Below are 26972 nucleotides of genomic sequence, written 5' to 3'. Positions count from 1 at the left end.
TACAAAAAATTTCAAAGAAGGTTTACTGTTGTATAAACAACACTAAGTTGTTGTCTTTATGATGCTTTTCACATAAACATATGGTGTAAGCAAAACTTTCAAGCTATAATATAATTGAAATAACATTAACAATGAAATAAGTTCATTTATAAAAATAATTGTTTATTTTTGGAATGCCAATTTAACTTTTTCAGTATCAGTGCACAAAAATTAGCATATGCTTTTACTGAGCATAAATATGAATGAAAAGAGAATGTAAAATCATATATAGATTATGTAAACCAGTTAATTTCTTTCAAAAAGTATCCAGAATATTAAAAATATCTGAATGCTGAGTCACTTTCATATATGCAAATATTTGAATGTTGTTTTTTTTCCTAACAAAATATTCTTAACACAAGGCGCTCACCTGAGACATAAAGGAACAAAACTTGTCTCAGCAGGTAGGGTTCCCATGCATTATCTTTCACTGTTTTAAAGAAAACTACATCATCCCCAAATGAATTTTGCAAGATACAAAAATGTAAAAGTCCACCAGTTATTTTAGATTTTGCCTGGGCTGTTGCTTGAAAGTATAATGTTTCCTCAAATCACACACAACTTGAGGTTCTTTTCTATAAGACAAACAATAATTTCAAACTCAACCTGAAAGAAGAATGTGCAGAATGAATATGGAACGTCCTTTGGATAGAGACCGCAAAATCCAAATTCGTAAAGATTAGAAAGAACATCCCTATTCCAAGGCCCAAAGAAGGGATCAAGAACGTCCTTATCCCAAGGAGGTCACCAAAATTGGAAAGGGCACGTCCATTAACCAGGGATCGGGCACCGGATAGGACCTCAGAAAGGTCCATTACAGCTAGCCATTCTCTGAAAAGGGACATTACGTCCCTACTCCATTCCCAGTAAGTCAACTGAGGAAAACGATTATCCAGCGAGACCAATTATAACAGGAAGAAGGTTGCCACCTCTGAGTGTAACTGTTAGGGAAGACGAAGAGTTACAACCTCCTCTAAAGGGACGGAAGCTCGATACTCACGTGCTTACTAGGAACCAGAGAAGAAAGGTCGTCAAATGTAATGTTCCTGGATGTTCTGTAGAAATCAAGAAACATGTGTATAATAACCATATTCCTGGGATCTTAACGAAGTCTTCCAGAAGGTGATACTGATATAATTCGATGCCGTATCAAGGGGTTGGAAATGGTATTCTCCTGGCCTCAACGTCATCAGAATGCGAAGAGAACTCAATGGCTTTCAAATTAATATTTAGTTTGGTATATTAATTTGTGTATTCTGGCGCTAAACAAAGGGCTTATATACTAAATTCAAACAAGCAAATTCGTTGAATTAATTCGATATCCCCCGCCAATATACTTCTGGACACAAAAGTTTTCTGGACAGATGGACAACGCCAACATGCATCATCCTCTTATCCATATATATACTCATACCAAGTTTCAATGAACTCCGTCAAAGCACTTCCAAGATATGGCTCCGGACACACAAAAAAGCATTTTTTCAAGATACAAAGGGATATAACTCCGTTATTATCAGATGGTGTACAATGCCATTTGGCATGCATCATCCTCTTATCCATATATATACTTATACCAAGTTTCATTGAAATCAGTCAAAGCACTTCCAAGATATGGCTCCGGACACAAAAAAGCATTTTTTCAAGATACAAAGGGCCATAACTCCGTTATTAACAGATGGTGTACAATGCCATTTAGGGTGCATCATCCTCTAATCCATATATATACTCATACCAAGTTTCAATGAAATCCGCCAAAGCACTTCCAAGATATGGCTCCTGAAACAAAAAAGCATTTTTTCAAGATACAAACGGCCATAACTCCGTTATTATCAGATGGTGTACAATGCCATTTAGGTTGCATCATCCTTTTATCCATATATATACTCATACCAAGTTTCAATGAAATCCGCCAAAGCACTTCCAAGATATGGCTCCGGACACAAAAGTGCCGGACGTACGGACAACGCCAAAACAATATCACTCCGCCTATGGCGGGGGATAACAAGATCTGTGTATGTGAAACACAATGCCCCCTACTGCGCAGCTTTGAAGCCATATATTTGACCTTTGACCTTGAAGGATGACCTTGACCTTTCACCACCATTCATGCAAATTATCAAGTTGCTATCTTCAATATTGCAAAAGTTATGAACAAGGTTAAGTTTTTAGACAGACACAAACATACAATAACTGACAGACAGGCCAAATACAATATACCCCCAATCATTCGATCCGGGGGGCATAAAAATGGTGTATTCATTTGGCAAACTCTCACACACATCACCAGAAAGCTATTACATTTATAACAGATTCTATGAATTGAACAAAAACAAATCTTCTTATCCAGAACTAGCTAAATATCTGACAAAGTGGAGGTGTATGCTATCTCCCTCATTTAAATTTCACTCTCGCCATTATATAGCATTATGCCTGTGTTAAATATCATTGACAATATATACAGTTCTACTTAAAAATGTCAACTGTAATTATGTTTGAAGCGGAAGGTTGAGTCAAAATCTGAATGCACGTTTTACATGGATTAAATCTTATTTTAAACAACTTCTCACGACAACATTCAATAGCATATTGTTGGTGCTACAGACATCTACATGAAGTGCATGCTATGGTGCAGCTATAATTGAAATCTTTACAACTTCATAAGTTTTCTTTTGTTGTTTCAGCTGAACTGTTGACACAGTCACACTTACTGACAAATAAACAGTTAACGTTTAAAATTTACCAGGTAAGTCTGAAGTCATTCTGTAAGGAACTTGCAGACATTATTGCAAAGTGTGTGTAACAGGAAGTTCGATAGATCCTCCAGTTGCAAAGTAGTGAGATGCTACGTAGAATATTTTCTCTAGGGTATGATAATAAATATATGTGTTTTTGTTTTCGTTTTTTATTATTGCATCATTTAATTGTTTTATGTGCAAGGAAAATCAATCTGATGATAATCCTATATTGAAAGAACTAATGGGATTCGAGAGAGAATTTGTTCATTTTTTAAATATAGCGCAGGCGCAATTGAGGTTTTTATTTGTTGAATGGGTTTATATGTTATGTTTTTCTTAAACATTAAAGGGATCTTTTCACGCTTTGGTAAATTGACAAAATTGAAAAAAGTTGTTTCAGATTCGCAAATTTTCGTTTTAGTTATGATATTTGTGAGGAAACAGTAATACTGAACATTTACCATGGTTTAATATAGCCATTATATGCATCTTTTGACGATTTTAAAACCTAAAAATTATAAAGCGTTGCAACGCGAAACGATTGAATAATTTGGAGAGTTCTGTTTTTGTCGTTAAATTTTGTGAAACTACGAAGATTGCTTATATAACGTATAAAATACTTCTAGAATATGTAATCGGCGGAATAGCTCAGTAGGCTATAGCGTTTTTACTTCAGGACTCTGGCAGGACTCCAGGGGTCACTAGTTCGAAACCTGGTCCGGGCAATGTTCTTTTCCTTTTTTTAATTTTATTCTTGATTTTTTACTGGAGCTTTTACGATCCAATGTTTACATTTATCGATATAAAGCATTTAATGAATAATTTAAAAAATGCCAAAATCTGTGAAAAGGCCCCTTTAATTCACCAATCACTTTAAGATCGATCTTTTAACATTGTGTGATTTAAAAACAAGTGTGTTGATGCTAGCTGCTTTTCTTGCGACCAATTTTTTTTTAGTAAGGGGTGTGATGGATCAAAATCTGATGAGCAAGATCTCATATATTACTATAAGACACTAATTACATGTGACACATAACCTTTACAAACACACCCCCAACACATATCAGATGTGATTTATTATACTTGCTGTATATAGTCGTTATAGTGCAGCTATAGTAAGAATCTAAACAACTTCATGGGTTTCCTTTTGTTGTTTCAGCAGAACTGATGACACAGTCACACTAACTGACACATGGACAGTAACCGTTTTAAATTTACCAGGTAAGTCTGATAAGTCATTCTGTAAGAAACTTGCAGACATTATTGCAAAGCGTGTGCAACAGGAAGATAATAGATCGTCCAGTTGTGAAGAAGTGACATATTATGTAGAATATTTCTTCTATATATATATATATAGGTTATGATAATTAATAGGTGTAATTGTTTTCAGTTTCAAATATTTTTCAATTGTTTTTTTGTGCAAGGAAACTTGATCTGATGATAACCCAATATATTGAAAGGACTGTTAATGTTGTCTCCCTTGTTTACCCGGTATATGGTTGTTTTTAAACTTTGTCTCTTTCTTGTATAAATCGGTTTGAGTTAAATGTTGGTTATCTGCCTTTGGATTAAGTTTGCCACCTTACTCAGTTGGCAGCAGGATTTCCTCATGACAAGATGTCGGTTATGACACTGACAGTTTATTGAATTGTGTGGGTTCATTTATAAGGTTTGTATTATTGTATTATCAGTAGCAATAACCACTGATTTTGAAAATTGACATAAACCCAGTAAAATTATACATTTTCTGATAGGTATTAGTAAACCATTTCCAAATATGTATGGTTTGTCCATCTTACATTGTCTAAAGTAATGTTAGTGAATGTGGAAACATTGAAAAATCCCTTGTGTAAAAGTTGCCATTTTTCATTTTTTCAAAATAGTCAACCTGGGTGTATAATTTGTTTAAAATAATGATTAAAGAACACTTTTTTTATCCAAACTTTTAATAATTCATTACAGATACATTTCAGCTATGTTAGATGTCCTTGCAATTGGATGGTCCAGCAGGATTCTGGTCTGAAACACATTACCCCCCACCAACGCAGGACCCCAAAATTCCTGAAATAGACAATAAAAAGTTGATTTTTCTAAATTGCAAATTTGCATGTGATTTAATATCACAGTTGAAATAATGTACAACAAAACAAGAATAAATGTTGTAAAAACAAACACTTATTTGGTTAGTATTTAAAAAAAAAAAACATTATCCAAAACATGTACAACTGCCCCACCCACCCAATACAAATGTGATACAACCTGGTATTTAAGAAAATTGTGAAAGTAATATAATTTCTCTTAAACAAAATTTTATTTATGAACTAGCAGTTAAATTGAACAGGAAAAACACTTACGGTTGAATATGCAGCCAGTAATCTGAATTCTTATCCAGAATTCTGATATGTCGATTGATTAGGAATGGCAGCACCAGGAATTCTGAAAGATCGAGAATGCATTGCTATATTAAATCTTATATTCTTTTGTAAGATGAAACAGAAACACTATTTGTTAGAATAGTTTAACACACACCTATTCAAAAAAAGATAAACATATAATAAATAATTAAAAAAATATTATAATAATTACTGTAAGAAGTTTCGAACTCATAATATGCGAATGTATGTAACAGCTCAATATCTTTAAACAACTTCTTGGATTAAGTAAATAATTGTCGAAACATTAATTAAGAGCTTGTTTTCTTCATGAAAGGAACTCCCAAGATGCTGAAATATAACAGTGCACTGCATGCAAATATTAATTAAGTGATACTGACAAACTGAAAGAACAGAACATTTAACCGAAAATGTTTTCTACAAGCTTTTACTGATTCAATGTTTCTTTTTTTCAAAGTTTGCTAAAAAATCATGCTGAGATCAAAATTAGCCAATTGTAAGGGCATTTAATATTTCATCCATTTAAGTAATCTTTTTAATGTAGCGCCATATGATGAAATAACTGGAATTCCTTTGCCAAATGAAGTAACTTTCAATTTAATTTTAATAGTAATATTAAAATTAATAATAAGATGCAGTCACACATACTGTTTGTAAAAAAGGCTATTGAACAACTGATCTTTCACTGGAATATTCCTGTCAACCAAAAGGTGAAGGTGGTCGTGTCTCGTCAGAGTCCGATATCTATGCAAATGAACAGACATAAACATATTTTTGTCATCATACTTACAAATTACATTTCCCACAATAATATTATTTCTTACAGTAGGGGCATATGTGTATATTCTGTATTAATAAATAAGTAAGTTTAAATTCAGGATATAATTATTAACCATCAAATTCAATGTCTTCAACATGCAACTGCTTAAAATGTTACTTACCACAATGTAACTGTGCTCATGTATTTGTGAAATCCCATCATAATCACTGTCAAATAGATCTTTGTCAGTCATGTTCTCTATAAAATAAAAAGTAAATAATAAAAAAAAATCAATACCGGTATGCACAAAACCTGCGACACAATAACCGAGTCTAAGCATTGCATTCTCAATTTTGCAAAGGTTAATTCTAGAACATAACATTAATATATAATAATATCCATTTATTTTTTGTATATTAATCACGTCAATGAAATAAGAACTGAAATTAATTATAGCAGTTTTAAGACGTTAACAAAACTAATAATGAGATGGTGTGTGAATTATAATGCTCCCTAAATGTATAATCAACTTAAAACTAATAACGTAACGTAGCTTTTAAGTTTATGATTATGATCAATCACAGAAGTTTCATTTTACATTTGTTACAAATGAAGACAAGTCCGGTACGACATGGCGCGGGTACGATCTGGAACAGATTTTCTTTGACATAATTAACACAGTAATTTAGGTGATTTAAGTGAATTTATACCTGCATCGATACCTGATGAGACGATTTCTCTTCCTGCCAAACAAATACTGTGTTTATCGTACCGATATCCGTAAAACTGCTCAAAAGATCGCTCCCGCATTCACCGTAACAACAATGTAATAATTCCGCGGAAAGGGGAGTAACTCTACTGCACAGGTATAGTGGTGTTGGAAATAAATAAATAAATATTATTTCACGTGCATATACATGATCCAAATGGTTAGGATTTATTAAAAAACACAATAATTGATTTATTATAAGCTAAATTTCAAGTGAATCTGCCTTCTTTCTGCAAAATATTGGCCTTCGAATTTTTCACTTTCACTTTTGAGCAATGATTTTTTCTTTTCCGGTCATGGCAAGGTCAGATACCGCTTATTTGGACATATCTCCTCCCACATATGCAAATTTTTCATTTGGATTACTTCTTTGATGCTCGTAGTGAAGCGTTAAAAACACCCCACATTTTTCGGTCAACTTTTTGCCTGAACACCGATTGCGCAATAATTTGCATAGCAGGTGCGTGGTTATTGCTATTATCAGAATGCATTGTTCAAATGAGTCCTGTGTATTTATTTGCCATTGTTGTGCATGTGAAATTTGGATTGTTTTGAGATTCTTTAAAGTAAATAATTTACTTTGGAAATGGCCAGGCAGACATATTTAAACACATGCACTTAATTTGCAATCCTAACCGTCACAACAGGAGAGAGTGATTGAGAGGATGTATTAAAGCATAAAAGATACATACATATGTATTATTGTTGTGGCATTGTTTTGTGTTTTATATTATTTTAAACATTTGTTTAGGCTTCATTCATATGATGTTAAACCACTGGATGATGTCTAAATATTCTAATTTTGATATAAATTCAATAATGTATGTTAATATGTCTTATATTCATATACTATGTCTTTTCATGTATTCATCAATAGCAACATAGTCTATATTTCATATAATGTGGTAATTTAATATTTGTGTTGTTTATTTATCTTTTAGGTTGTATCCTTGATATCTATTCTTGATATCTTGTGATATTTTTGCACAACCTACAGAATAAATTACTCCTAGAACAGTTATCTACTTCGTTTTACTTCTACGAACCCCAACCTACCTTTTTAACATTATTATTATTAACAAAAAGTGAAGGGTTACATGCTTACCTCTATGGGTACTGCATTCTGTTTTGTAAATAAATAGTATTATTCTATCTGGCTTTGCAGGTAAGACACTGATTAAACTACATTATATTTGATAAAAAAAATAATTGTTGGCTTGTATATTTGACACGCACCGACAGACTTGCATATTTCGCTGACACTTTATTGACGACTTTATATATCTGACACGCAATTTACGACTTGTATCTTTCTTATTATTTTTATTATAACATTACATCATGACTTTAATTATGTTGATGATAATGTTGTGGATGAGTGTTACAAACAGTTCTTGCTATGAACTTCGAGACGTGTGTGTTGTTGAGGGGGAAACACATTTGGACTGCCCATACGAGGGCAATGGTATCTACACTTCAAACAGAGTCGAATGAGTAGAAAGAATAAGCTGTAACAGATGGACTGATGATGCTACAATAGATGTAACAAAAATGAAGTATTTGACAACAATAGACGCCGCAGAGGGGGACATTAGGTGTAATCAACTGGTCATGTCTATATCGGTTATCTTGAGGAGTCAATTTAGAAGAATTGTCTGTTATGCTAGTAACACCACCATCACCGCCACAACTATGATTGAGGAAGAGTTGTATGCTACAACGACACAACAAGTTCTTACAGATATTCTACAGATCGTGAAATTGGTAATTTTTGGCTTCATTTTTTGGCTTCTTCCATCTTTTTCGATTCAACAATTAATTACTATTCATCACAATTTAGTAAGATTTTTTAGAAGATTTCAACAACAGCAACAACAACATCTCCACCCTATGAGAAGAAGACAAAGACCAGATAGACTGATGTACTATTAATTCTACAAATGCTGATGTATTACAAATAAGTAACTAACCTTATGCTGTCTGTAGGTTAACTTATAGAAAGCAGAACAACTATGAAGGCATAATTTTATCATTCTTACTTGATACAGATTAATGGTTGTTATAGTTTTGTCTTTTAGCTATTGTCAGGGTATTGGTACAACATTCCTTGCCAATCAACAAACAGTTGGATTATGGCATATTTATTACTTGTCAAGCAAAATGCTAGTATTATTGGTTTTATGTCGCCATCAAAGGTTTGCTATATTTCTTGATTTACCTGCATAGTAACGCCACTTATCCTAGGTAACACCTAACTGGTATAAAAACGAAATGCTTACCTCTGTGGGTATTGCATTCTGTTTTGTGAATAAATAGTGTTATTCTATTTGGCGTTGCAGGTAAGAAGTGTTTATGATTGAAGGTAACTATGTCTACCATTTTCTATTTTCTGTATTTATTTTAAATCTGGAGGAGTGCAGCTTTAATATACATATTAATATATAAATTTAACTTTCCAATAATTGTCTTGCAGGCTACACAGATCACCAAAGGATAGTTGGGTTGCATCAGGATGAAGTAAAAATTAAGAGTGACCTTGTTTATGATAGACATACTGGTGAACTTGTATGTGAATCTTGGCTTAATCAATAACAATTTGAACGAACTACAAAATTAATGTGACAGTTAAGCGAAAGATGTGTTGGACGTGATGATATGTGGTATTTCATCAAATTTGAAATTTCCACTTGCTCATTTTTCAACTAACGGAGTAACTACCAATAAGTTATTTTGCATGCTATGGGAAGCAGTTGAGGTATGTGAAGTGCATGTTGGTCTGAATGTGCTCTTTATGACAAGTGATGGGGCATCACCAAACAGGCGTTTTATTCATCTTCGTGAAGGCAGAAATGGCACTGAGTACAAAAGCAATAATGTATTTTCTCATGACCCTACAGATATATTCTTTATCGGTGATGTACCCCACCTCAATAAAAATACCAGAAATTACTTTTCAAATTCGTATTCTCATCGCAATAGTCGTAAAATAAGGAAAGACAATCATGAATTGATTGTATCATGGATGCATATTGTAAACCTATATAAGGACCATTGTTGTGGCCTTTACAGACTTTTTCCAAAACTCACAAAAGAACATATCAATACGACTTCATTTGGTGCAATGAAAGTGAAACTAGCTACTCAAGTCCTTTCATCTACTGTTTGTTGCCCATGCTTTTGAGCTGATTAATGATGATTGTATGACAGAAACTGTCAAATTCATTTGACATATGGATAGATTTTTTGATTGTCTGAATACCAGGCATCTTGGTGAAGCCATTCGGAATGGAAATGAAAATTTGAAAGAGTACAGATGTGAATGATATTAGATTTCTATATTTAAAACAAGAGTTCCTAGGACACTTTGCAGAATGAAAAAAAAGTATGGAAAATAGACGGGGTACATTTACTAAAGGCCAGATAAATGGAATGATGCTAAGCTACCAAACATTAGACAGGTTTTACATCACTGTAAATTCTGTGATAGATTGTTTCAAGTTTTGTTTAAACCAAGGAATGGAAATTGTTTTGACTGAAAAATTTAACCAAGACCCAATCGAACAACACTTTGGAATCCATCGAGCTAGTTTGGGAAGCAATACGAATCCGCAGTTGTATGACTTAAAAAATTCCATGGTTAAAATCCGTACTGCAAGTAGCCAAGTAATAGCACCTTTCATGAAATACAAAGAATAGAACTTGCCCCATTAGATGACTCGCGACTACGCGCTACAATCAATTACTGATGACAGTTTTTTGATAATCAAATGTGTTGCATACCTAGATAACTTGGGCAATTGTGTCTTTGTTAGATGTAGTTTGGTGGGTTCAACAGCATTTTAAAAACTGTTGAAAGTGGGTTAAATTAACATTTGTAAGAAATATTTAGCAAGAAACTGCCAATTTTCTGACAAACTATGTCAATATTTCAATAAAACACATAAAAAAGAATAGCAAATTAGGAACTCAACATTAATATCAATAAACTTCTGACTAGAAGATTGTGTTGACTACACAAAAATACAATAAATAAATAAATAATAATAAGGCTGGCGACTTGAGTAGTTGCACTGGTGCTACCTTCTGCTAAATCAACGTTATGTTTGCGTTTGACATGTTGCATTAGATTAGTGGTTGAGCCGGACTTAGGGTACGCCACGTCCGTGAAGCACAGTATACACGTAGCTTTATTGGGAGGGCTACCATCCCGAAACCCAAAATACTGTCACACTTTTGATTTTAGCTTATACGCGTAGCTTTATCGGGAGGGCTACCATCCTGAAACCCAAAATACTGCCACACTGTTGATGTTAGTTTTTAGGTGCATCTGATAATTTCAATTTGTCGGCCCCAACTTTTTCAGCCATTTTGACACTTTTTCTGAAAGTAGACTGCAACGCGCTTATTGATTGGATTACTTAAGTAATAAGTAACCAATCGCGCACGTAGATATAACAGGTAAAGAGTACAGCGCGCTTTACGTATCTATGTCTATATGTTAAAGAATCAAATTGAATTTGGTAGGGTTGGTATCGTAATTGAATCGACGCATTTAAAACCGATTTTAGATGCATCAGATCGAATCGATGCAGCTCTATGTATGACATCACCAATGGGCAGAATGTTGGACGGATTCCACTTGGTCTTAATAGAGTCATACGTAATGCCATCACAGAAAGAAGATTGGCACTTTCATCTGTTTTTAGCATGGGAACCTTGTTTTTCGATAAGTTTTTAAAATATCATATTATTTACCAATCATGAGTCTTGATACTGTTTATTGTCCAGCATTCTAGATAAACTGCGTATCAGCGTAATATACGCATTAGAAATATCAAGATACACTCAATTTATCATATCCGTGCGTACGTTTAAGCAAGCCAATCTGGACTTACGCAAAGGATGTAAATTCTCTGCGTACAACGTAAACAAAAAATATAAACAGCCGATTGTCTTTCGCCAAAATGAGACTGGTTATCATAAAAATAAGAGCTAATTTGTGCGCTGGATTGTAGAAATAGTTTGCCAGTCGGTATGTATACTCTGTATTCAGGGCTTTCCACAGGCCATTTAACAATCTCGCTGGGGGCTTGAATTTCGAAATCAGGGTCCCCGGGGCATGTGAAATTTTTCGCTCAGTGTATTTTTCAGTAAAAGAAAGTTGAGATTGTCAAAAAAAATCAAGGTTTCTCTATCAGTGTATCAATATTCCCTGTATCAGTGTATCAATATTCCCCTGTTTTAAAAGAGCACTCGGTACATACTTTCACAAGTAATCGCCATAAACACCACATGGGGTTAATGGATAATCCACTGACAAGAGAATAGCATGATGCGCGTATCGATTATTCTAGCCACATTACACAGTCATTTAAATGCTGACAAGGATGTATCAGGTAACTTTCCAGTCGTCAAACTGTGTTGTTCATCGTCCAATCGGTTAAGCGAATGCTTATGAGGGCGGGGTTGTCTATCGACAATTATTTTTGATTGAAGTCGGGCATGAAGTAAGAGTTTATCGCAGCTTGATTGGCAAGAAGTAGTACCATTTACGTAATATAAAACCAGTAACTAGAACAGTACATTAAAGACGGTTTCGGGCATCATCATCACACCTTTTTACTGTAAACAACTGTTACCTATGACTCATAATTATTATGAGAAATTAATTGCAAGTGGTAAACAATTAATTACTTATAGCGAGACCGTTGTGCAAAAAACACCCGGTTACAATTATGCGATAACAATATAATTCCAGTACATGTATATTTCATCATGTCCATTTATAGAACTGATTCACCTCGTTTTTCTGACATTTATTCGACACGTAATGTGCTTTAACAAATTTTCGTTCAATTAATTACGCACACTTGTAAATGTTTCGTCCGATAATCGATACTTAGAAGACTGATAATGGCAACCAGCCGTAATCCTCATGGACAACGTGAATTTCATGCATAATTCCATCAAAATATTTTTTTCGACTCGTAAAGTGTTTAAACAAATAATTGTTGAATTCTTAACGCAAATGTTAATATTTGTTGAAATCTCAAATGGGAATTATTCAATTTGTAATCCGAAACCCATTCCCGTAAGTCGATGTTAACGCGTTTTTTATCCGAAACACACTTCTGAATGTAAATGTTACCGCAACGTTAAAATATTCTTGCTTCAAGTTAGCAGTGCAAATTTATTTTGTGTCAAATCTTTTTCTCAATTAAAAAGAGGGCAAAAATTATGCATAATGTACAACGTCGCGTCATTTGCATAGAAAGCATGTGTGTATCGTTTTAACAAGCACACAATACGCCAGGGGATTGACGCATGTTCAGAGGCAATATTTCATCAAATCTATAAATAGTGACTTAAAATTTATTTGATCTATAAAAAAAATGGCAAGCTTTGGGTTAAAGAAATAATTGAGAGCTTTTATCGTAAATGTTTACCAGAAAGTGATTTATAAAAAGGAATAAACAGGATTATCAGGTAATAAATAGAAATTTGAATAGTAGTAAGTATACAGTAATAGAGTCGAGTTGAAAAGGATGTATTGGGGAATCGTTCGAGTCGGGATTTTACTATCTGTACAGGAAAGTTTTAAAACAATTAAACAAAAAAAAATTATGTATATTTTTAATGACTGGGGGATTTTCTTGAAGAGTCATAGCGCACCAAATTACGTCTTTTGACGCTGTTTTTCTTTGAGTTATAGCGAACCACCGAATGTGAATCAACACGTTAAATTAAAAAGAAAAATCAACGTTGGGAGGGGACACCACTCCCGAATCACCCCTATCAGCCCCGGGGCATTTGACAAAAATCCTGTGGAAAGCAGTGCTGTATCATCTAGACACATGGTAAATTTAGTATTGATTTTTATGTGTTTATTTACATGAAGAGGTAAGCATGGCTTCTTTGAAGTCAAATCAAATTACTTCTCAAAGTAAAATTGATTCTTTTAATACGGCAAAAGTTGTATCGAGTAAACATATTGTACTGCCAATACTGAATTATTTAATTTCCTCTGTTTTCAAATCAAAAAGGACACACTTAGACGCTCATAAAACAACTGTTGAAAATTGGCAAAAAAGTTTTCCGTGGCTCACGGGCCTATAAACCAAGGACAGTTAAAAAAACAAAAAAACACTTTAAGAAACCTACTATGAAGGAATACACATATTTAATGGTTTATTGTGTTTAACATGATTAAAGTAGTGTGTCTGTACCCCGGCTATATTCTTGTTTTACTTTTCGCAAATTACCTTCACGCAAGGCAAAATTTGACCATTGACCCAATGCTTTGAAAAATGAGGGTATTTAACCCCATGGGTCAAAAATTATCTATAACGTTGATTGTCTCTATTACAAAAAAAATCAACACGAAACAAAGCTAATCAATACTCAGTATGTGCACTACAAGCAGCTGTTAAAGAAGTACAAAAAGGGAAAATGCTGGTCCAAATATGCAAGTAATGAAAATCCAGTTTATTGCTTTTACACTACCAGGCAAATTACAACCAGGTTCTATTTAAACACTTAAACACATGCAATCCTAGAACAAAATATACTCCCCCACAGATTCAGAACGAGTTGATATCCATCTGCATAAAATCATAACTGATGACCTGGTTGCTGAGCGCTATGATGCAGGTGTGTTTGGATTTATGGCTGACGAAGCTACAGACACCGTGGCCATGGAACAGATGTCGCTGTGTGTTCCCTTCGTGGACAAGACAACGTCAGCTTTCTGGAGGAAATTTTTGGGTTTTCCAGCATGAATATGTTTCTCTCTAAGGTTCAATTTGTGTATAATTATTTGCATGGGGTTATTTCTATTTGGACAACACACCAATTGCATACAAAGAAAATATTGGTGAATGATGATTATGTGTAAAGGGTTTTCTATAGGGTCATATTCCCAATGCAAAAAAAGTTCTAGTATCTATTTTCCCACATAAAGTCCAATATTTCAACGATTGCTTCAGCTTCAAATGTTTAAACAAGGGACAAAATTGTCACAAAACCAGGTTTTCATTGTGAAAAAAAATCTGATAAAGGGAGAAAACTCAAACTGAACTTTTGAAATGAACAAACAAAATTAACCCCCTTTGTAAGTTTGTTTTTAAAAAAAATCTTTTTTTAGTCGTGGCGACCTTGACATTGGAGATATTGACGTGATTCTTTCGTGCGACACACCGTCCCAATGATGGTGAACAAATGTGCCAAATGATTTTAAAATCTCACAATGAATGACATAGTTATGGCCAGGACAAGCTCATTTATGGCCATTTTTGACCTTTGAACTCAAAGTGTGACCTTGACCTTGGAGATATCGACAAAATTATTTCGCGCGACACACCGTCCAATGATGGTGAACAAATGTGCCAAATGTTTTTAAAAATCTGACAATGAACGGCATAGTTATGGCCCGGACAAGCTTGTTCCGCCCGCCTGCCAGCCCGCCCGCATTCGCCAATCTAATAACCAGTTTTTTCCTTCGGAAAACCTGGTTAAAAAGGCACAGTTTAACTGTAGAAACATTAACCTATTATATCCTTTTAACAAACAAGTATCATGTTAAGGAAAAAGTTTCTAGAAAACTGTTATTTAAAAAAGAGTTATTTATCAGAAAAACAATGCCCCATATTGCGCCGCTTTGAAATAACATTTCAATAAATAATTTGCAGGTTTAGAAATTATCACCCTTTTAAAGCTTATTACTTCCCTAGGATTGTATTTTTTTATTTTTGACCTTGAAGGGTGACCTTGACCTTTCACCACTCAAAATGTTCAGCTCCATGAGATAAACATGCACGCCAAATATCAAGTTGCTATCTTCAATATTGCAAAAGATATGGCCAATGTTAAGGCCTAAAAAAAATAGGTTTGTTTCTGGTTACATGCCCCAAACAATGTGGATCGGTAGGCAGGCTTTTTTTTTACCAAAACACTTATTTGTTCAATTTTATAACTGCATTGCTAGTTGTTGATTCGTACTCGTTCGTATATTGTTGTGATTTGCTTCTTGAGAAGATGACTCACCTGGCCCTGCGGGAATATACAGTCATAATGCTGTCAGAGCAACAGGATGTGTTGGAGAAATTCGTACAAGCCACCATGACATTGACCAGAATTTTCGTTGACGAGAGGCATTTATGCAGCCAGCCACTCTGGGGGCAGATTGTGGAACTGTGTAGATCTGCGGCAGCCATTGAATCCCGTGCTGAGAAAAAATTTGGCTCTGTGAATAGACTAGATGATGGGATAGAATCCCGCAGGGCAGAAATGCACTTCACCCCTGGACCATTAATTCTGATGAACAAGAGTGGAGCTGGGGCTGCCATGTTTGCACCTGACGTTGATGATGAGGCGTCAACCCCGCCAGGAAGTTCCACCACACAAGGAGAGCGAATTGTCCTGGAGCCCCACCAGACCCTCAGACGTTCGCCCAGGATTAGCTTGCAAGGGCCACCCGTGTACCGTGGACTAGACTGGCCTGCTCCCAAGAGAAAAAGAACAAGCAAAAGAAAATCTAGAGACGAGGAAAGTATGTATACAATAACAATATGTAATATTCACATTGTTTAGATTCACACAAAACAACGAGTTAAGTTCTCATGATGATGAAGTTATGAACTCCCCGCCAGGAGCCCCACCCATCAGTTCCCCAGTCAGGGCAACCCCTGCCAGCCCACTAACTACCCAGACGGTGGACCAACGATTTGGGGACAAAATGGAGGCCTTCAGGTGGAAGGAACGTGCTCATCACATGGAGCAGCTGCTACATGTTACGCTGCAGGAGCTGGGGACATGTGTCGCCCAATTAAGAGGGGGGATGGCGGAGGAGGAGGCAGCAGAACAACTCCACCTCCTTTGGCAAAATATGCACAGTAAACTCAACATACCTATGGATAACTAATACTGCCCCTAACTACTGCCACTGCTACACCCAACCAAGAGATATCCACCGCTACACCCAACCACCAGAGCCACCATGCCAGTCATTAATAGCCTCCACACCACCATAGTTTATAAGTATTATATAAAAATTGAGAAACTGTTATATGTTATTTAGCCTCTACACTCAAATATTATGACACTGAGTTATAGCGAACCACAGAATGTGAATAGACACGTTAAATTTAAAAAAAAAATCAACGTTGGGAGGGGGCACCACTCCCGAACCACCCCTATCAGCCCCGGGGCGTTTGACAAAAATCCTGTGGAAAGCAGTGCTGTATCATCTAGACGCATGGTAAATTTAGTATTGATTTTTATGTGTTTATTTACATGAAGAGGTAAGCATGGCTTCTTTGAAGTCAAATCAAATTACTTCTCAAAGTAAAATTGATTCTTTTAATATGGCAAAAGTTGTATCAAGAAAACATATTGTACTGCCAATACTGAATTATTTAATTTCCTTCTGTTTTTAAATCAAAAAGGACACACTTAAACGCTCATAAAACAACTGTTGAAAATTGGCAAAAAAGTTTTCCGTGGCTCACGGGCCTATAAACCAAGGACAGTTAAAAAAAAAAAAAAAACACTTTAAGAATCCTACTATGAAGGAATACACATATTTAATGGTTTATTGTGTTTAACATGATTAAAGTAGTGTGTCTGTACCCCGGCTATATTCTTGTTTTACTTTTCGCAAATTACCTTCACGCAAGGCAAAATTTGACCATTTACCCAATGCTTTGAAAAATGGGGGTATTTAACCCCATGGGTCAAAAATTATCTATAACGCTGATTGTCTCTATTACAAAAAAAAAACACGAAACAAAGCTAATCAATACTCAGTATGTGCACTACAAGCAGCTGTTAAAGAAGTACAAAAAGGGAAAATGCTGGTCCAAATATGCAAGTAATGAAAATCCAGCTTATTGCTTTTACACTACCAGGCAAATTACAACCAGGTTCTATTTAAACACTTAAACACATGCAATCCTAGAACAAAATATACTCCCCCACAGATTCAGAACGAGTTGATATCCATCTGCATAAAATCATAACTGATGACCTGGTTGCTGAGCGCTATGATGCAGGTGTGTTTGGATTTATGGCTGACGAAGCTACAGACACCGTGGCCATGGAACAGATGTCGCTGTGTGTTCCCTTCCTGGACAAGACAACGTCTACCGTTCTGGAGGAAATTTTTGAGTTTTCCAGCATGAATATAATGTTTTTCTCTAAGGTTCAATTTGTGTATAATTATTTGCGTGGGGTTATTTCTATTGGGACAACACACCAATTGCATACAAAGAAAATATTGGTGAATGATGATTATGTGTAAAGGGTTTTCTATAGGGTCATATTCCCAATGCAAAAAAGTTCTAGTATTTATTTTCCAACATAAAGTCCAATATTTCAACAATTGCTTCAGCTTCAAATGTTATAAAAAGGCACAGTTTAACTGTAGAAACATCATCCTATTATATCCTTTTAACAAACAAGTTCATGTTAAGGAAAAAGTTTCCAGAAAACTGTTATTTAAAAAAAAAATATTTATCAGAAACACAATGCCCTTTATTGCACCGCTTAGAAATAACATTTCAATAAATGATTTGGCAGGTTTAGAAATTATCACCCTTTTAAAGCTTATTACTTCCCTAGGATTGTATTTTTTTATTTTTGACCTTGAAGGGTGACCTTGACCTTTCACCACTCAAAATGTTCAGCTCCATGAGATACACATGCATGCCAAATATCAAGTTGCTATCTTCAATATTGCAAAAGATATGGCCAATGTTAAGGCCTAAAAAAAATAGGTTTGTTTCTGGTTACATGCCCCAAACAATGTGGGTCGGAAGGTAGGCTTTTTTTTTACCAAAACACTTATTTGTTCAAATTCATAACTGCATTGCTAGTTGTTGATTCGTACTCGTTCGTCTATTGTTGTGATTTGCTTCTTGAGAAGATGACTCACGTGGGAAGGTCTCCCCTGGGGGAAGATACAGTCATAATGCTGTCAGAGCAACAGGATGTGTTGGAGAAATTCGTACAAGCCACCATGACATTGACCAGAATTTTCGTCGACGAGAGGCATCTGTGCAGCCAGCCACTCTGGGGGCAGATTGTGGAACTGTGTAGATCTGCAGCAGCAATTGAATCTCGTGCTGAGAAAAAATTTGGCTCTGTGAATAGACTAGATGATGGGATAGAATCCAACAGGGCAGAAGTGCACTTCACCCCTGGACCATTGATTCTGATGAACAAGAGTGGAGCTGAGGCTGCCACGTTTGCACCTGACGTTGATGATGATTGAGGCGTCAACCCCGCCAGGAAGTTCCGTCCCCCAAGGAGAGCAAATTGTCCTAGAGCCCCCCCAGCCCCTCTGACATTCGCCCAGGATTAGCCCGCAAGGGCCACCTGTGTACCGTGGGCTAGACGGGCCTGCTCCCAAGAGAAAAAGAACAAGCAAAAGAAAATCTAGAGACAAGGAAAGTTCTCATGATGATGTAGTTATGAACTCCCCACCAGGAGCCCCACCCATCAGTTCCCCAGTCAGGGCAACCCCCGCCAGCCCACTAACTACCCAGACGGTGGACCGACGATTTGGGGACAAAATGGAGGCCTTCAGGTGGAAGGAACGTGCTCATCACATGAAGCAGCTGCTGCATGTTACGCTGCAGGAGCTGGGGACATGTGTCGCCCAATTAAGAGGGGGGATGGCGGAGGAGGAGGCAGCAGAACAACTCCACCTTCTTTGGCAAAATATGCACAATAAACTCAACATACCTATGGATTACTAATACTGCCCCTAACTACTGACACTACTACAACCAAGAGATATCCACCGCTACACCCAACCACCAGAGCCACCATGCCAGTCATTAATAGCCTGCACACCACCATAGTTCATAAGTATTATATAAAAATTGAGAAACTGTTATATGTTATTTTGCCTCTACACTCAAATATTATGACACTGATAAATTTATTTAAACAGACCCTCGAATCTCAATGAACTATCAAGGAATAAGCTTGCTATCGTGTGTTAGTAAATTGTATACGTCGTTTATGAACATGAGACTGACATCATACCTTGAACTAAATGACATGCTTGCTGATGAGCAAAACAGCTTCCGTAAAAAACGGTCGTGTGAAGATCATGTGTTTACGTTGAACAGTATAATATAGAACAATAAACAAGTGTTCACAGCCTATATAGATCTCCGCCGTTGTTTTGATTACATAGATCGGGATATGTTACTTTATAAACTTCTTTTGAATAAAATCGACGGAAAGCTATACAACTCTATAAAGAATATATACTCAAGCACCGTATCAACCGTATCAACTATACGCATCAACAATAAACTTACTGACTGGTTTGATTGTGCAACTGGCGTAAAACAAGGCTGCAACCTGTCGCCGACCTTGTTTGCAATTTTCCCGACCGACCTTGTGAAAGAGGTAAATGATCTTGACATTGGTATGAATATTGAAGAACTTAAACTGTCAATTCTGATGTATGCAGATGATATAGTGCTGATTAGCGACTCATAAGAAAAACTTCAAACTATGCTTGACGCAGTGCATAATTGGTGTAAGCGTTGGAGAGTGTTATTTAATAAACAGCAACAAATCCAAATGCATGCATTTTCGTCAAGGTAGAACACAAAGAACTACGTTTACCTTCAAAATATAAGACACTATTCTTGAAACAGTCGACAAATACAGATACCTTGGTATACTGTTTCACAAGAAAAATGAATATACCCATAATTGTGACACCCTAGGTAAAGCAGCTGGACACGCATTAGGTGGCATTATTAATAAAGTGCACCATCTAAAGGACTTGGGTTTCAAAACATTTGATAAACTATACAGCTCTTGTGTCATACCGATTATTGATTACTGCTCTTCAGTTTGGGGATATAAACAGTATCAACCAATTGACAACGTCCAACACAGAGCCATGCGGTATTTTCTCGGCGTTCACCGGTTCACGCCAGTTCTCGGAATGATCGGAGACACCGGATGGATTCCAAGTGTATACCGACGCTGGCTTTCCATGCTACGGTACTGGAACAAGCTCATACAGATGGACGATCACAGAATCACCAAGAAAGTGTTTATTGCTGACTATAATAGTCACACAGAAAAAAACAACTGGACACAAGATTTGAAAAAGATCCTCGGTACGATCGATCTGGCAAACAATTTTGAAAATAAAACAGTGGTAAATCTTTCACAAGCCAAAGATCAGATTCATCTTTATTATGCCAATAAATGGAGCCAGGATATTCAGCATGTTCCTAAATTAAGGACTTACCGACTTTTTAAGAGTACATTCAAGACAGAGGAATACATTGAACTTAACCTAAAAAAGAATGAACGATCAATGTTGTGCCAATTAAGAATGGGTATACTGCCATTACGAGTTGAAACTGGGCGATTTGTAGGAGAACCTTAAGAACAGAGGACGTGTAGATTGTGCCATGCTGATAGTATAGAAGATGAAGTACACTTTATGTTTGAATGTGATACTTACAATGATTTACGGCACATACACTTGGCGGATATATCACCTGAGCTGACAAACCACAATTCTATTAGTAAACTTAATATACTTATGTCTTTATGTCCGCAAAAACTGGCTAAACTTATTGTAAAAGCATATTTAAAACGACGAACTGTTATCTATGCATAGTCCTTAATGAGTATACCATGGACATTAATTCCTGTACACAATTTTTCGTTTATATTCATATTCGTTAAATATTATCCATATGCACCAGTGTATGTGGTGCTATTGTACATATTTTGAAATATTCTTACTTACTATTCTGTTTTCTGATAACTTCTGTTTTGGTGACTTATAGACCCATCAGGTCGGATGCAAAGCATATTTGTATATATATTAATATGATGTTTTGTTACATTGCACATGTCACGATAATAAACAACTTACTTACTTTATTTGAATATTTAACTCAATGAGAATGTCATTATTTTCAGGTATCAGCAGTGTGAAATGCATGTCGACATAGTCAGGGGTTTTTTTTACTAAGAAAGTGACACCGATATCCGGCGTCTTCCCCTTCCAGAATTTTTCCCCTAAAAATACATTTTCCCCTCCAAAAATATAATTTTTCACCAAAATATAATATTTTACCCTCAAAGAATGGGTTTTTTTTATCTTTTGGGAAGTCGACACTTATCCGATTTGTAACATGTACAACGATCTCGCTCTCTCTCTCTCTCCCGACGAACACTCAAATCTGGGAATACCAGTGATTCTAAATATAGCTCTTAAATTGCGTCATGAAAACCTGGCAACTAATCGTATTAATTAGGGGACTATTTTACTGGATTCCGGTCTTGCGTGAGAATGGCGTTTCGTCAATAAATACCGGAAACCAGTCGAATTTTCATCCGGGTTATGTGAAAGCCAAGATATAAACGTTAAAACAGAAAAAAGTCTCACAATTGGCGTTCATACACGAACAAAATAAAACGTTCGGTATCGGAAAATATTAGTTGCGTCGACGCATTTTTTAAGAATGAATCATCAAAAACCGCTGAAACCCAGCAGAATTTGGAGGTACATGTAATAAACATCGAACATTGTGAAAGTGAAAGTACACAATCGGCAGCTGCCGCACCTTTCCCTTCCAATACTGTAGCAGATCTAAATCATCTACCCATTCATCATGAAATTGAAATCATAATATTGACATCGTCCCCAGGCCCCAGTTGAAAATATTTCCCATTATTAGATCTATCCCTGCAACTTTATTTAGGACTTTGACTTTAATATCATACTTTTTTATGTGTTTGAGAACAAAAAGGTCAGAGACATGCCTCTTGTTCTAAAAAAAAACCCTGAAGTCTGAAGATGAGTTATAGACATTGAAATGAACAGTTTTTATTTTTTCCCCAAATATTTCTCTTTCGCGCTCTATTTTCCCCTTTTACCCAGCGTCCAGCGTCTTCCCCTTTTTCTAAAAAAAAACCCTGATAGTACTAAGTTTCACATATCTTAACCAGAAGATGTTTGTGTAGCGTAATTATGTATTGTTCGTGGAGAACACACAGTAACAATCAAAGTTCATTTCTGATTTCATCGAGATTTATTTGTGTTGAATCTATACTAACACAACGCTTGCCAATGTTCACGAAATACAATTTTACTGCGCGGCAGCCAACATGGCCGTCACGTCAAGAAAACGTGACAACTCTTACCGCAGACCTCACTACTAACTAAAACACTGCATTTTATCCCCAGGTTAATTTAAATAAAATTTCAAATTTTGCTGTGATATTAGACACTTTGGTGGAATGAATATTATTGTTTCATGGGCGATTTCTTGCAAATGTTCAACCACGGTCTCGTATACTTGTTGGCATAAAGCATGTTTATCAAGCACTTAATGTAGCAGCTTACATTCAGTATTTCTAGGAAAGGCCAATTACTGACTCATTAATACAACAATTGTTTTTTGAGCTGTGACCACTAACATGCCATCAACACTGTACTACTGCACTTACCTTGTGTATACCATGTAGTAGCATCATTTTGCCAAAGCACTGCATAGCTTTGATATGTTGACCTCGTTGTTGTGGCACTTTAGAACTTACCTTAAATCTTGTAGCGCAGTTATGATAAATACCAATGCCAGTATCGCCTTGTTATAGAAAAGCGCCAACGAACAGTATACTTCATGGCACGCAATCATGTCTGAAATTAACAAAGAATTGTGAAAATTATTATCAGTTTATTTGAATTTTCATCCATTCTCAAAAATGTGTGTTCTAAACAATGTTTTAGGGTTGAGTTTGTATTAGATCTTTAATAGTGAACATAATACTTGTCTGGGGCCTGGTTCTTGCAATCAACCTCCATTCTAATCATTCTTATCATGTCTGCCAAACTATTTGAAAATCCATCCAAAGTTACACTAATGATATAGCTGATCTTTTAGCCTCCCTGTCTGACCACTGTTGGGCCCAAGAAAACGCAAACATGTCACTGGGTGGTCTATCTTGCATACTCAGAACTATAGAGAAAATGCATGGCAGCTTTTTATTTTGAAAATGTAAATGGTGGAAATCTAAAAGACTGAAGTAAAATATGAATTTGTGAAGCTTTTTCATAAGTGTGTAAATTAAAATATATTTTTTACATCATCAATGCTCATAACCTTGTGATATTTTTTTTATTTCTGTGATTACTTACTTTAAACAGAAAATTGTGTTTGTCATGAAATTAATCTAGAGCTATGTAACAAATGAGACTCAGACCAACATATCTTGGTTACAGGCATGGATAGTTTGAGCCGATAATAATTCAGGAATAAATTGATACCTGTGAGGGTCAATGAGGTGTTGCAAATGTACACTTCATGCTAATGAAATATTTAAAGATTCCATTTAATCAGTAGAGAATTGTGCAAGTTGTTTGCTCTACAATCTTTCAACACTTTGTAAAATGCATGCCAATCACTAAGTGCATGGGAACTTCTCTCACAAATAAGTTGATCCCTGCGCAAGAAAATCTACCTAATTAGCTCCACAAACTTTCCTTTAATATTTTATGCAGAAAGACAGACCAGTACGCTTACAGACCAGGGTTCGCCAAAACTTGAAAAATCTGTCAGTCATTCGGACTGACAGACTTGAAATTTTTGTCAGTCCGAAACAGTTTCTGTCAGTCCCACTGTCCGACTAAACTATAACAGCAAATCACAACAAAAGAAGTAACTTTTAGATGTTTATTGGTTCTGATCACATTAAAATACAATTAAAACATGTCCAATGTCGATATAATTAAACAATTATTATATTAATAATAAACCACATATAAACCAAAGGCATACTTTTTAGACTTCTTTTTGTCAAACTGTTTTTTAGCCTCCACAGCTCTACAAATCCGTGTTCTTGAAAAGTTAGGGTGACATCCAATCAATCAAGTTTGACTTAAATGCACACACCCATTCACTATACTTTGGATCACTTAAATTTCTGTTTATTTGCCAATTCACAAGGTCTAAAACAACACCTATTGTTAAAATATTTTCTCTTAGCTGAGGTGGTTGATTTCCAGGTTCAATTAAATGAATGTATTTCACACCTATTTCTTGATAGAAAGGCCCATGATAATTACCACCATTCATTCTTGTTGTATGAAATAACACAAAACATATTGCTACAAACTATCAACAACAAATCAACACATAAATATCCCTATGTCCGAATTTTAAAATATCCGAAATATAGTACATCGGGTGAAAAATCTAATTTTGATTTCAGAAATTGTTGGTATGTAAATTGAAATATATCCTTCCCAGAACAATATAATAATGAAACTATTTAACAATAATGCTCACAAATGCCTGTTGAAACAAGTTTTCATGCGGTTTTTGTTGTGGAGAAAATAAATGGAACAAACAAAATGGCGGACGCACTCGGTTGCTTTTTTTAACAAAGACCATTGATTTTGAACTCGGATGTGATAGTCAATTCTAATTCAACTTTAAACATCAAAATGAAGGTAAGAAAAAAAGGATTTTGACAGTAGTTGTACAAAAAGCATTTACCTTCTATTAATTTAATAGCACATTATTATTATTATACAATTTGAGAGATCTTTTTGAAACCATTTTTCATGCGATTGTGTCGGTCAGTCGGACCGATTATCTTAAATCACTTGTCGGTCCTGAGAAAAATTTGCCGGTCAGGACCGGCGGACCGACGGTTTTGGCGAACCCTGACAGACTAACTCTATTATACCCTTTCTCAAACGTTGTTAGGCGTTTCTTTACGAACTAGCGCTTTACAAATTGCTATAAAAACATGTTCCCCAGTGTAGCTTTGTCAGACATATTCATGGGCACAGAACTCTGGAATTACTGAATCTTATAACTAGAATACAGTTACTTTAACTGTCATGTTGTACTCCTGAACTAAAATGTTGGCATTTCATAGCAATTCTGCAGATTATAAACAGTGGCTTACATTGAAAAATACATTTTTAGCACAGGAAAAGGTAACAAAAAAACTCAGTTTACCTAAATACCATCGGCACCAACAGGAAAAGCATGAAGTGCTAGTGACTATCCTGCAGACAGCATGAAGTGCTAGTGACTATCCTGCAGACAGCATGAAGTGCTAGTGACTATCCTGCAAACAGCCCAAAGGAAGTACTCTTAGACAGACTGCTACAACAAACAGGCCGTCATGTATCACTATTGTCAGTAGAATTTCTTGAGACCTGAAAAAACAAGAGCTGTCTCATTGGAAGACATATGCCCCCAAAAAACGCTTTTTCGAAACCTAAATCATGCAGATTTTGAAACCTAAACGCGGGCCCTAAGTTCAAGGTCAAGGTCAAAGGGGTCAAAATTTGAGTGCTCAATGAAAGGCCTTGTCCATATACACATGCATACCAAATATGTAAGTTACATCTGAAGCGACATAGAAGTTATGAGCATTTTTCGAGCGGAAACTCAATTTTTTTATGATTCAAGAGCCATAACTCAGAAATGCCTCGGTAAATTTAGCTGATTATCGAACTTAACCAAGATTGTATTGTCTTACACATTTTTATGAAGTTTGGTGAAGATCCGATAACAATTGCGTCAAGAGAGGCGTCAAGCAAATGTGCAAAAGATCCTCAATAGTAGTCACACCTATACGGTTCACGTTATTGATTCCAACTAAGAAGAACCCACTTAATCTTTTCTACACATAATTCAACGTTACGAAACGTCAGTGGTACGAAACCTCCATAATTCCATTGGAATTTGGAACATGACCTTATTTGCAAGTTTGTTGATATGTGAAAAAGTTACTAACAACTAGACAGTTTCAACATAATTGAAAGATCAATGCTTATCATTATATCTTAAAAAGTCTCTTTAAAGCACCCACGCTTACTTAATTTATTAAGACACGTGTTTCATGTTCAACGGCCTACCGAAACTGAACAAAGGGTAAATAACCGGGTAGCAGGCTCTTTCGGACCCAAGCTCTTTCGGCCCAGACCGAAATTTCACGCTCTTTCGGCCCCAAGCTCATTCGGCCCCAAATCGACCAGGCTCATTCGGCCCTATATTTTATTATTCGGCCCTATATTTGATTACACCTATTTACAGCGGGTGTATGATTGAATAAAGTTGTTTAAAATTATATATTGTGCTGTCGGTTTGTTCTTTGTATTGCTTTTATTTATTGATGATTAAATGCAATTAATTGTAAACCATTATCGTTGTACAAACTGTTACCAATGTATGTAATTGTTTTAATTGTTCAATTGTGTCGGCTTT

General features: G+C 35.7%; 1 protein-coding gene and 2 long non-coding RNA genes across 3 annotated transcripts; all 3 read right to left on the bottom strand.

Moving 5' to 3' along the window:
• Positions 1-4061: 4061 nt before the first annotated feature.
• On the bottom strand, positions 4062-7472 carry LOC127876142 (uncharacterized). The gene is made up of 5 exons (XR_008047679.1): positions 6638-7472; positions 6109-6185; positions 5816-5911; positions 5129-5210; positions 4062-4835 (listed from the first exon to the last, which is right to left on the bottom strand). It is a non-coding gene; the product is annotated as an uncharacterized LOC127876142 (long non-coding RNA).
• A 6457-nt stretch (positions 7473-13929) lies between these two features.
• Positions 13930-16480, bottom strand: LOC127876127 (uncharacterized). Its single transcript, XM_052421122.1, has 2 exons — positions 15739-16480; positions 13930-14443 (listed from the first exon to the last, which is right to left on the bottom strand). The coding sequence occupies exons 1-2, from the start codon at positions 16038-16040 to the stop codon at positions 14374-14376; spliced, it is 372 nt and encodes a 123-aa protein (XP_052277082.1). The 5' UTR covers positions 16041-16480; the 3' UTR covers positions 13930-14373.
• A 5229-nt stretch (positions 16481-21709) lies between these two features.
• Positions 21710-26617, bottom strand: LOC127876144 (uncharacterized). Its single transcript, XR_008047681.1, has 3 exons — positions 26584-26617; positions 25716-25827; positions 21710-23386 (listed from the first exon to the last, which is right to left on the bottom strand). It is a non-coding gene; the product is annotated as an uncharacterized LOC127876144 (long non-coding RNA).
• Positions 26618-26972: the final 355 nt, after the last annotated feature.

This window comes from Dreissena polymorpha, chromosome 4 (assembly GCF_020536995.1).
Source record: "Dreissena polymorpha isolate Duluth1 chromosome 4, UMN_Dpol_1.0, whole genome shotgun sequence".
NCBI classification, from domain to species: Eukaryota; Metazoa; Mollusca; class Bivalvia; order Myida; family Dreissenidae; genus Dreissena; species Dreissena polymorpha.
This window is presented reverse-complemented; position numbering and strand designations above follow the sequence as displayed.